Source organism: Heterodontus francisci, chromosome 3 (assembly GCF_036365525.1).
Source record: "Heterodontus francisci isolate sHetFra1 chromosome 3, sHetFra1.hap1, whole genome shotgun sequence".
Lineage (NCBI taxonomy): Eukaryota > Metazoa > Chordata > Chondrichthyes > Heterodontiformes > Heterodontidae > Heterodontus > Heterodontus francisci.
In genome coordinates this window covers 110185950-110198212 of record NC_090373.1, presented here as the reverse complement: position 1 = coordinate 110198212, position 12263 = coordinate 110185950, and the positions used below count along the sequence as shown (strand labels likewise).

Genomic DNA, 12263 nt, shown 5'->3' with positions numbered 1-12263 from the left:
TATTGCATCAAACCTCTCCATTTTATTTTTTCTCCTGTTCTTTTTTCTCTCTATTTGCATGTGCGTATCGCATCGGCATGCTAGCGTGGGGCGCGGCATGTATCCGGATACATTAACTGAATTAGAGTTTAAAGTTAAGGTTTAATAAATTTCACTTTTCTTCTTTAAGTGTAAGAAAGCCTGTTTATGCTAATTTATTTGCCTTATAGTTGGACAGTGGTGAACAAGGATTGACCAAGAGGGAGCTCAAAACACAGTGAGTTTAAAGCATAAACCCTGTCACAATAAGACCAGGTGAAGGCTGAAAAGGGACTCCGAGACATCTTTCATACCTGGTTGTAACAGAAATTTGGGTGCTCGCGTCCAGAATTGACCCACAGACAAACAAGAGAAATTGGAAGTGGGAAGCCAAATTGTTCCCAATCAAAAAAGAGCAAGGTTAATACAGGTTTTCTTGTAGTTGTGTGTGATTGAATACGAACATGTCTGCAAATGAAGTGAATAACTCTCCAAGCCAGGGCGAAGTAATTTGGGATAAGTTAAAAGCACCGTCAATGGACGAGTTGAGAAAAATGGCTGAGCAGTGCAGGATCACTGTAAGTGGCAAGGCTAGGAAGTCTGAACTCCAGAGGCTAGTGGCCGACCATGTTTCCCTTGAACCTGAAGAAGCAGAAACAGGGTTAGCAGTAGACCCAGAGAAGGTACAGCTAGCAAAGATACAACTGGAACAAAAGAAACTTGAATTTGAAGACAGGGAAAGAGAAAAGGAGAGACAGGAAAAAGAGAGAAAGAGGCAGGACAGGGAGAAAGAAAGAGCCTTCCAGAAGGAATGTGAAGAAACAGAAAGACAGGAGAGAGAGAGAGAGAGAGAGAAAGAAAGAATATTCCAGAAAGAATGCAAAGAAAGAGAGTTGAGGTGACTTGAGTTAACTAGGGGTTGACAGAGTGAACCCAGTGAAAGCATGGCCAATATGGGGCAGCACAATTCAGGGCCGGGTACAAAATGGCTAAAACTCGCTCAATTAATTCCAAAATTCAATGAAGATGTGGAAGAATTTTGTGTGTCTTTTGAGACACTGGTAAGGTAACTAAAATGGCCTGCTGAGATCTGGTCCCTTTAAATACAAAGCAAACTAACTGGAAAAGCACATGAGGTTTATTCCTTGTTGCTAGATGACAGTACATCAAATTATGAACTGACCAAAAATGCTATCCTTGGGGCATATGAATTAGTACCTGAAGCCTACCGCCAAAAGTTTAGAACCTTCAAAAAGCAAGCTAATCAAACTTAACTGGAGTGTGAAAGAAGTAAGCAGCTGGCTTTTGACCAGCTGAGGGCTCTTAAACTACAACTCAGTTATGAGACTCTCAGAGAAGTAATTCTGTTAGAGGAATTTAAAAACTCTCTCCCATTCTCCATATCCATGTAGAGGAGCAGCGGGTTCAGGGAGCCCGGCAAGCGGCCATTCTGGCTGATGAGTTTGTTTTAATTTATAAATCGGTTTCCCAGGGCAGAATCTTCCCTAATCACCCCCACAATCCGAAAAGGACAAAAGGTGGGAAGGTGATATCTGCCCAGGCAGTCCTGGAAGAGAAAGGAAAGTAGGAGACACAGTGGGCCCTCCTCCAGCCAAAAAGGAAGGTGCTGTGAGCAAGAGTGAGACCCGGAGACCTACTTCCATTGTAATAAGGCAGGACATTTAAAAGCTGACTGCTGGAAACTAAAGAGGAAACCTGTAGGATTAATCAGGGCACACCCACTCAGTGAGGAAGGGGACCTGATGCAAAGCACAGCAGAATAAGCTGTGGCTTTAACTGCAGAAGAGTGCAACCCAGGAAGCTTACTATGGCCAGTGCAGGAAAAGTTAATAGGATTCCTGAAGGTCATCAAGGTTTTGTGTCTGAAGGGAAAGTAACCCCATACATCTCGAGTGGGGCAAGCAAGCCCATAGTGATTCTCAGTGACACAGGGGCCACTAGATACCTTTTACTGGGAAAAGGCCTAACTTTTCCCCCAAGAGAGTACAGTGAACACCAAAATGGTGGTGAATGGTATTGGAGGGCAGTGCATGCCTATACCTGCACACCGGGTGCACCTGGAGTGCGACCTAGTTTCACGACCAGTGACTGTAGGGATTGTCACTAGTTTGCCTGTGAACGGGGTTGACCTGCTCCTAGGTAATGATCTGGCAGATGTGAAGGTTGTAGACCCTCCAGTAGTGAAAGAAAAAACCGCAGGAGGTCAGAGAGACAGGGCAGTGGCAGGAGATGGTCCCCTGCCGAGTCCCTGTAGTGGGGATCAGGCCATGATCAAACCAGCTCCCCCAGAGGAGACCGCACTGGCACTGCAGGCAAATGACCATGAGGTCTGGCTGTCTAGAACTTTCTTTGGAAAGTCAGGAAACCCAGGGAATGAATTAAATGAATTTTCCCTGGCTGAGGCTCAGCGAGCCGACCCAGTATTGCGAGTTAGCACAGGCTGCCCAATCTGAACGTGAAGCAGAGTGAGTCCTTGACTGCTACTATTTAAAGACTGAGGTACTGATGAGGAAATGGTGTTCTCCTCACAGACCTGAGGTCAAGGAGTGGACAGTAGTTCACCAGTTAGTGGTGCCACAGAGGTATCGGGGAAAAATATTAAGAAGGGCCCACAAGACTACAGTAGCTGTATATGCCGGTATACGAAAGTCCAAAGCCTGCATATAACAGCAGTCTGACTGGCCAAAACTCCACAAAGATGCGGTGGAGTACTGCAGGAGTTGCCACATGTGCCAGGTTAAGGGGAAACTCCAACCTACAGTGAAACCTGCATCCCCAAGTCCTGTGTTAGCAGGACCCTCCAGCCAAGGGCTGGTGAACAGTAACAGACCCCTGCCGAGAACAAAAGAGGACAGGCAAGCACACGGCTGGCAAAGTTTAGTCAAAGAAGGGGAAAAAGTGACGAAACGGCAGGTTAAAGGAAGTCTGGAAGGAATTCTGGATGAAAACCCCTACTGTCTGGTAAGCCCACCCCGAATGATTTGAAAAGTTAGACCCCAAATCCTCCTATGTAAATTCAGACTCTAGAAGCACCCCATTAGAGTTGCTAACAGCATTTACAGGAACCTTCAGAGACAAAGAGAGATCCCTAGGGGGCACAGAAATCATGAGGTTGATGCCTCACCTAGTTGAAGTGCCACGGGACAGTGCAGTCAAGTCTGCACACATACCCTGCAGGTAGGAGTGTCCCAGAGAACAAAGCAGAGATTAACAAAGAATCCTGCCCCACAGTTAGAGGAAAAGGGAACCACCCATCCCCTGAAGTCAAAAGTCTTTGCACAACTTAGAGTTCAGGTTAGACCCGCCCACTACTAACTCTCCTGAAAAAAAGGGGGAATCAAAGAAGCACTGGCACCCAAAAAAGACCATTTTAATAAGCTTTAAGATTGATGAATGAATGTGAGAAATGCTGGTTTTTCTTTCTGAATCTTATATTTCTCTCAAGCCTTGTAATGAAATGTGCCATTTTCCTTTTCAAATTGCATTTCATTCCCTGGGTGTGGAGGTGTCATTTTGGCCCCCACCTGCCAAGAATGAGGTACACATTATTTCACCACACGAACATGTAAAAATGTTGCTGGGAAGAAAAGAGGGCCTATCACAATGAATTGCCAGGCCCCTCCCCGGAAAGACCTTTTTTGCATGCGAGCAGACAGTGTTGGAACAAAGGACCTAGTCCCTGCTTCTCCAATACACAGAAGACCAGTTTAGTCAAATAACTAACTGGCAGTTGGAGTTTTTTGAATTTGAACTTGCCATATAGTTTTAAAACTCAAAACTGTTTGCTCCAGGACTGGAAAAGACCTCTCTCCTATCTGCTCCCATCTCTTTCTCACAGAACTGAAGACCCACTGAAGATACATGAAGCCCAAGAGAGAACAGTCTCCTACAGTGAAAAAGGTTTAAGAAGAATACTTGGCCCCAACAAAAAGCAAGAATTACCTAAAAATGGACGACAGTGAGCTTGAAACACAGTAACAAGAAACTTCTGATATTGCTTCAAACCTCTCCATTTTATTTTTTCTCCTGCTCTTTTGTCTCTATTTGCATGTGCGTATCGCATATGCATGCTAGCGTGGGGCGCAGCATGCATCCACATACGTTAACCAAATTAGAGTTTAAGGTTTAATAAATTTCACTTTTCTTCTTTAAACATAAGAAAGCCTGTTTATGCTCATTTCTTTGCCTTATAATTGGAAAGTGGTGAACAAGGATTCACCGAGGGGAGCTCAAAACACAGTGCGTTTAAAACATAAACCCTGTTACAATAAGACCAGGTGAAGGCTGAAAAGGGACCCCTAGACACCTTTCTCACCTGGTCGTAACTGTAGGAAAAATAAAAAGCAGAATATGTTTTGAATGGTGAGAGACTAGGAAATGTTTGCATTCAGAGGGATCTGGGTATCCTTGTACATGAATCTCAGAATTTAGCATGCAGGTACAGTAAGCAATTAGGAAGGCAAATGGGATGTTAGTTTTTGTTGCAAAGGGACTGGAGTATAAGAATAAAGAAGTGTTACTACAATTATATTGGTGAGGTCAAACCTGGAGTATTGTGTGCAGCTTTGGTCTCCTTACCTAAGGAAGGACATACCTGCCGCAGAGGAAGTGCAATGAAGGTTCATTAGACTGGTTCCTGGGATGAGGGGATTGTTCTACGAGTAGAGATCGAGTAGATTAGGTGAATATTCCCTGGAGTTTAGAAGATTGGGAGGTGATCGATTTGAAACACAAAATTATTAAGGGGCTTGACAGGGTAGATGCTGAGAAAACATTTCCCCTGGCTGAGGTATCAAGGACATGGGTCACAGTCACAGAATAAGGGGTTAGCCATTTAGGACTAGATGATAAATGTCTTCACTCAAAGGGTTGCAAATTTTTGGAATTCTCTACCTCAGAGAGCTGTGGATGCTCAGTCATTGAGTATATTCAAGACAGGAGTTCATAGATTTTTGGGTACGAAGGGAATTAAAGGATATGGGGATAATGCAAGAAGGTAGAGTTGAGGTGGATGCCCAGCCATGATTTTGTTGAATGGCAGAGCAGGCTCAAAAGGCCAAATGCCTTACTTCAGCTCCCATTTCTTAAGTTCATATGACCCTACTACCATTGGAAAGTTTCCCTTATTTAGTCTAGGGAGAACAACCCCAGTTTCTCTAGTCTCTTCAGGTAACTGAAGTCTTTCATCCTTGGTATCATTCTAGTAAATCTCCCCTGCACTCTCCAAGGCTTTGACATCCTTCCGAAAGTGTGGTGTTCAGAATTGGCCACAATACTCCAGCTGGGGCCTAATCAGTGTTTTATAAAAGTTTAGCATAACCTCCTTGCTTTTGTACCCTATGCCTCTATAAAGCCAAGGAACCTGTATGTCTTTTAAAACAGCCTTCTCAACTTATGTTTATTTTCCATTCGTTTAAGGGATGTGAGCATTGCTGAAAAGGCCAGGGTTTGTTGCCCATCCTTAACTGCCCTTGAGGTGGTGATGGTGAGCTTCCATCATGAACTGCTGCAGTCCACATGGTATAGGTACACCTACAGTGGTGTTCGGAAGGGAGTTCCAGTTTTTTGACCCAGCGACAGTGAAGGAACATATAGTTCAAAGTCAGGATGATGTGTGACCTACCACCTTCAAAGATTTGTGTGCATAAAACACCAAATCTCTTTGTCCCTGCACCTTTTAAAATTGTACCATTTGGTTTATATTTCATTTCCTCATTCTTCCTATCAAAATAAATAACTTCACACTTCACTGCATCAAAATTCATCTGCCATGTTTTTGCTCACATCACCAATCTGTCTAGATCTTCCTGAAATCTACTACTATTCTACTCACTGATTTCTACATTTCAGAGATCCATATCATCCGCAAACTTTGAAATTATGCCCTGTATACCCAAGTACAGGTCATTAATATATATCCAAAACAGAAGTAATCCTGTCTCAGAGTCATCATTGTATACGTGCATTAAGTTTGAAAAACATTGTCGACCACTGCTCTCTGCTTTCTGCCCCTTAGCCAATTTTGTTTCCACATAGCCACTGCTCCTTTAATCCCATGGGCTTCAATTTTGCCAGCAAGTCTTTATGTGGTACTTTAACAAACGCCTTTTGAAAGTCCATATACACATCAACTGCACTGCCTTCATCAACCCTCTCTGTTATTTCATGGGATGGGTTCGTATTTGGCTTTTATGCCTCTTGAAGTCAAATAGCTTGCAACTTTTATCATTAAGGTTCAGGTAATAATAGGCTTCTTGCAAAGTATTGAAGGTTTAGCACCATCTGCGAAGAAGTATGCACTAAAAGATCAACATCTTCAAGTAAGGAGGAAAAAAATTTGCAGAACATTGACAAGAATTACTTTCCTGTTTTCTTCTCACTGTTTCATGTTTTGTATACATATTTTCCTCATCTTCCACAATATGCCAAACAAATATAAATTAACCATGATAAATGAGTGATGCTGCGCGTCAAAGCAAAAAAAACAAATGTTCAACTAGTCATCTCAGTCACACAAAATAGGGAGAGACTAAGAATTGGCCAGGTGCCTCCCCACTGAGGAAAAAATGAAGGAATCAGAGCTGTCTCCAAAAGCAACTCTAAAACACCTCCTACAGCTTCAGCAAACATAGATCAATTTTGAATCATTTTTTGAATTATAAATTGATTTCTGTGCTGGATATTGTGAATTTGATAAATTGACAAGAAAGTGGAAAACTCAAAAATTTTTATTGCCAATTTAAAGATTTGTCCATCTAATGGAAACTAGTTTTGATCTGATCTATAAAGAAATGTTTAAAATGATGAACAAAAATACAATCAACTTTCTTTTCAAAATTGTTCTCCCCCCACCCCCTTTACCTAATTTTCTGGTTGACTTCACTCCGTACTTTTAGAACTTCATTCCCTTTGTACTCAAGCTCTTTGGTCAAGGTGCTTAAATTGTCATGCATAGACAGGTTCTCCTCATCCAGTTCTTTTATATGGTCCTCACGGTGCCGTACTTCTTCTTGTAGATCAGATACTCTGCTCAATAGTTCTTTCTTCTAAATTGTAAAAGCAGTCTGATGAATTAGTAAGCATTTACCAGTGTAAAGGAGTAATTTGATGAAATGCACTCCCACTTGAGGGATCACATAGCATGCCTACATAATTTAACGCGAGACCCCCATTAAGCCAAAAGGAACAAAGCGGCTTGATTTTCAATTCTCCCCCCCCCACCATAAAAAACCCACGAGCACAATGTGCATCAATTAGGAAAACTTATAAAAGCATAATTTCATTCAACTCATTCTCCAGTTTATTTATCAGCTGCTGTTCACAAATACAAGCACATACCCCAACAATTTAACTCACAACATAAATTATTCACAGAAGTCAGGGAGCAAGAAAGAAAGAGGTATAAAGAGTACATAAATGACAGAAGATTCTCATGTGTGAAGGATTTGATCATATGGGGAAAGATAGGCAATAGGCTAATCTAAAAGTTACTGATATCATGAACAGTGCAAATAAAAGGTCCATCCGGGAATCTCCAGTCTCTCTCAAATTAGCAGCCACAAAGAATAAGATGAACTTTTTTTTTAATTATCTAAAACTTGCATTTATATAGCATCTTTTCACAACTCTTAGAAATATCTTAAAGTGCCCATACCATTAATAATTTTGAAATGCAGCAGCCATCTGTGCCAATTTTTTTGATAGCACTAGTTTAGGGAAAAACTTTGACCAAGAAACTGGGAGAACTTCCTACCATTCTTTGATTTGTGCTATGGAATCATTAATGCCCATTTGAAAAGGAAGATGAACCTTGTTTTTATTTCACATCCAAAGGATGGCATTGTTGGCAATCTAGATTATGCGTTCAAATCATGGGATGGAGGCTGAGACATGCATAAGGCTGAAACATCCCCCATGAAAGACTGAATTTGCAGTTGAGTGACAAAAACTATTTACAAGGTCATAAATATACAAAAAAAGATCTTTTCATGCACCAAATAATTGCTAACCAAATCTTAATGCTTCCCCAATACAGCATTTAAAATAATTTATAAACTTAATATATTTAAAATAATTCATAAGTGCATAATGTCTTAGACAGTTGGTGGTAAAATGGGAGTCATAAATCATCCCGATAGGAAGTTAATTTATCTCATTTGGAAATATACTAACGTCCTGCTGAATAACTGAACAATTCTGTGTTTATTTTTTTTTTAAACCCAGATGACCACAATGAGTTTCCAGTCCTTCATTTGTGAAAGAACCAAGAGTTTAATATGACAAAGTCACTTACAAAGTTGGTACAGGTCCAATACAACTTTAAATTGTAGAGGTGATAAGTTACAGTACAAGGACAAATGCAAGTCAGGCAGTTCCCAACGAGCAAGTGCAACTTCTAAAAGAAATCTCATTGTCAGTGGAAATCATATGATTTAATTATTTATAGGTAAATTAATGTAATAAGAAGTGCACAAATATCAATTTGACAATTAATACTTGTTGGCTGAAAAAAAGCTCTTGTGAAATGTGGTTAAAATCCAATGAAGTGGGGAATGGGTCAACAGAGTAGAGCAACTGATTATAGCTTGTACAATATTCACAATTCCTAGCACAGAATTTTTAATCCATGCTAAGACTCCTAATGAAGGCTGGGCATATCCCTCACAAAGTAAAGGGGAATAAGACTTTCAACAAATGAAGCTCCCTTAATTATTTCTGTGCATCAGTGTTGTCATGCAGGCCCCCATCTGCCAAGAATGAGGCACATTAATTTCACCACAGAGACATTAAATTTCAAATTGCTGCTGGGAAAAAGAGAAGGCCTATTATAAGGGCTATCAGACTGGCTGGAAATACATTTTTGCATATTGACAGACGGTACTTGAAAGGGACTATTCCCTGCTCCAATTTAACCCACAATGGGCCTTTGATCATCAGGTATTGTGTGGAGAGAAGACATTCCAAGGTCTGCTAGGACAAGACAATCCAGAAGGGCCAGGACTGATTAGGCCAGCTGGTCACAAGGCTGTTGCAGGTTTTTTTCTAACTCGCCAGAGAAAATTTGAACTCAGCCCAGGAGCAAACAGCTTTCTGAGAAGACCTCTCTTCTGCCTGCTCCCATCTCTTTCTCATGGAACTGAAAACCACTGAAGACATATGAACCCCAAGAGAGAAAAGTCTCCTATACTGAACAAGGCTTAAGAAGAATACTGGGCACCAATGAAAAGCAAGATCAACCGACAAAAGGAATCGACAGTGAGCTTGAAGAACTGTAACAAACTCTTCCGATATTGCCTCAAACCTTTCCATTTTATTTTTCTTCTGCTCTTTCCTGTCACTATTTGCATGCTAGCATGGGGCACGGCGTGTATCCGTAGGCGTTAACCGAATTAGAGTTTTAAGTTGAAGGTTTAATAAAATTTCACCTTTCTTCTTTAAACCGAAGAAAGTCTGTTTGTGCTCATATCTTTGCCTTACAATTGGAAAGTAGTGAACATGGATTCACAAAGCAGGAGCTCAAAACACGGTGTGTTTAAAATTAAACCCTGTTACAGTAAGACCTGGTGAAGGCTGAGAGGGACCCCTAGATACCTTTCTCACCTGGTCATAACAGTGTCAAAGAAACCAAGTAGTTCAGCCCCATGGTCAGACACTGTATTACAATAGCGGCAATGGGAAGACAGAAAAAAAAATTAGGGAAGGAAATAAAATTTAAGCAAAAATAATATAATGCAAAAAATTACTTTGGCATTGCTGATATAACTTTATGGTCACAGAAAATACCGGAACGCAGAACTCATTCTCTGCTAAGATAATTATATTTAAACTAAAACACTTTGAATATCATTGAGTAGCACTATCTCTAGCACAATTAGTTGAGCTGTGGAGTTATAGTATATGATGTGTAAGCTGTGTATAGATATTTATTTTTCAAATATCAGAGTAGAACAATTAACTAACCCACCTGCTGTCTGTGCAGCTCAATAGCCTGATCTAATTCCATTCTCGCAGCTGCCATTTCCTGTTGGTGGTTTTGTCTCAACTGGTCCATGGTTACAGAATGCTGATAGTTGAGATCCGAGCGCAAAGAGGCTTGAAAGACCATACAATATAGCATCAGTATTTGCAACATCTTAACATATTCCTAGATTGTTGATCAAACCTATAAACTGTAGAAAGAATATACTTACAAAAGAAAGGAAAACAAGACTGACTATGCTATTGGCATCCTTTTTAATCATTCTTTCTAAAAAAAAGTCTTGCCAGAAGCAAAAAATTTAGAATTTAAAAATGATTAAAAATGTAATATCTTGAGTTTAAAAATTTACATAATATTCACTGAAGTTAAAAATTATGAGAATGCTGGGATAATATTTCTTTGTTGTTAAGGCCTTTGCTCTGGCCTTCCCCACAAAACCAAAACTAATTTAGAGGTCAACTGATTTAGGTCCAACTATTCTGGGAGACAGTACAATCAGGCATTTTAATATTTGGGATGTCAGTACAGAAATGCCAAATGCTTTAACTGCCAAAAGGTAGAACATATTGCAACTGCTTACCAAGTGAAGATCAAAGCTGGAAAGCAGCGGCATAACAAGGGTGGAGTTCACAATCTTGCAGTGAATCCAGGGTGCTTAAGTGAAGAGAAGCTAGGGTTGTACAGTATTTATGCCACTAGCAATCACTCAAATGACAAGAGACTTTTGTACCAATGTGTTGGTAAATCAACAGCACATCAACATGCGCATCCATATGGCTGCAGATTGATCTATTATGCGGCGAATCACTTATGAGAGTATATTCAGTGACCTACCTGTAACTGAGAGGACAGTTCAATTGAAAACCAACTCTGGTGAGGTGTTTGAAATATGTGAACAAATTGAGTGCAATGTCCAGTATAAGAACTGGTCCCTCAAGTTACCCATTGTTGTAGCAAGACAGGTCAACAAATCAACATAACGGGCAAAGATTGGCTTTGTAAGCTGAAGTTAGATTGGAAATAGGTTTTCCAAGTTGAGGTGACCAAGAAGCATTATCAGCTATTGAATAGTTACAGGAACATTTTCGAAGAGATTTATGAAGGTATAATCGGTGTGAAAGCGCACAAGCAAATTAGGCCTAATGCAAAATGTTTATATTGCAAGGCTAGGCCAGTTCCTTATGCTCTCAAAACCCAGGTTGAAGAGGAACTAAAGAAGCTAGAGAGGAATGGTATGCAAGTGAAAACTGATCACAGTGATTAGGCAACCCCAATTGTAGTAGTGCGGTAAAGCCCAAGTCAGACAAACCGTAAGACGATGCAGGACTACAAAGTCACAATCAAACAAGCGGTGGATGACGAGCAGTACCCACGACTGACCTCTCAAGATTTGTATGCAGTTAGTGGGATCCAAGCTATTCACAAAGTTGGATTTGTCCCATGCTTATGCACAGCTCAACGTGGATTGAGAGTCAGCAGCATCCCATAATAAACACACACATGGGGTTATACCCCTACACGAAGCCGCCCTATGGTGGGAAGCCTTCTCCAAAATTCTTCCAAGCTACAATGGATAGGATTTTGCAAAGTGCTAAATTGCTTGTGCAATCAGCATGATGTGTTGATTATGACTGCCACAGAGGAAGAGAAACTTCAAGTGTTGGATGAAGTGTTAAAAATGTTCAATGATCACAGTGTGAAGTTGAAAAGGAGCAAATGTGCTTTCGAGTAATCCGGGGTAGTGTACCTTGGCTTGGAAATCAATGAAAAAGGACTACAATCAATGAAAGAGAAGATAAAGGTCAGTACTCCAAAGTCAAAAGATGTGTCTGAGCTTAGAACTTTTCTAGGCATAGTTCAATACTACTCACGATTTCTGCCTGAATTTGCAAAGGCTCCACTACATGAGTTGTTGACGAATGTTGTGAAATGGGAATGGTTTAAAGCACATGATGCTTATGATCCATGTAAGAGAAGCTTGATCAGGGATGTACTACATGTTCATTATAACACAAATTGTGACCTGAAGCTAGCATGTGGTGCTTCAAACTATGGAGTTGGACCACTGATCAGTCATTCATGGATGATGGTCAAGAGAAACCCATAGTATCGGCATCACGTACCCTGACCAAGAGTGAATGTAACTACGCGCAGATAGAAAAGGAAGCGCTTGAAATCATCTGCGGAATCAAAATGTTTCACCAGTTATTGTTGGGTAGAAATTATACGTGAGTAATAGATTATA

The 12263-nt window shown here is 40.7% G+C and overlaps 1 protein-coding gene across 3 annotated transcripts in view; it reads right to left on the bottom strand.

Annotated features, from left to right (window-relative positions):
* The window catches only part of fam184ab (family with sequence similarity 184 member Ab), a 228215-nt gene that overhangs the window by 45565 nt on the left and 170387 nt on the right, over positions 1-12263 (bottom strand). For all 3 annotated transcript variants that reach the window (XM_068025446.1, XM_068025447.1, XM_068025448.1), the window contains exons 12-13: positions 10004-10131; positions 6901-7085 (exon numbers count right to left, since the gene is read on the bottom strand). In XM_068025446.1, coding sequence (XP_067881547.1) covers positions 6901-7085; positions 10004-10131 — 313 coding nt within the window. The remainder of the gene's footprint in view (positions 1-6900; positions 7086-10003; positions 10132-12263) is intronic.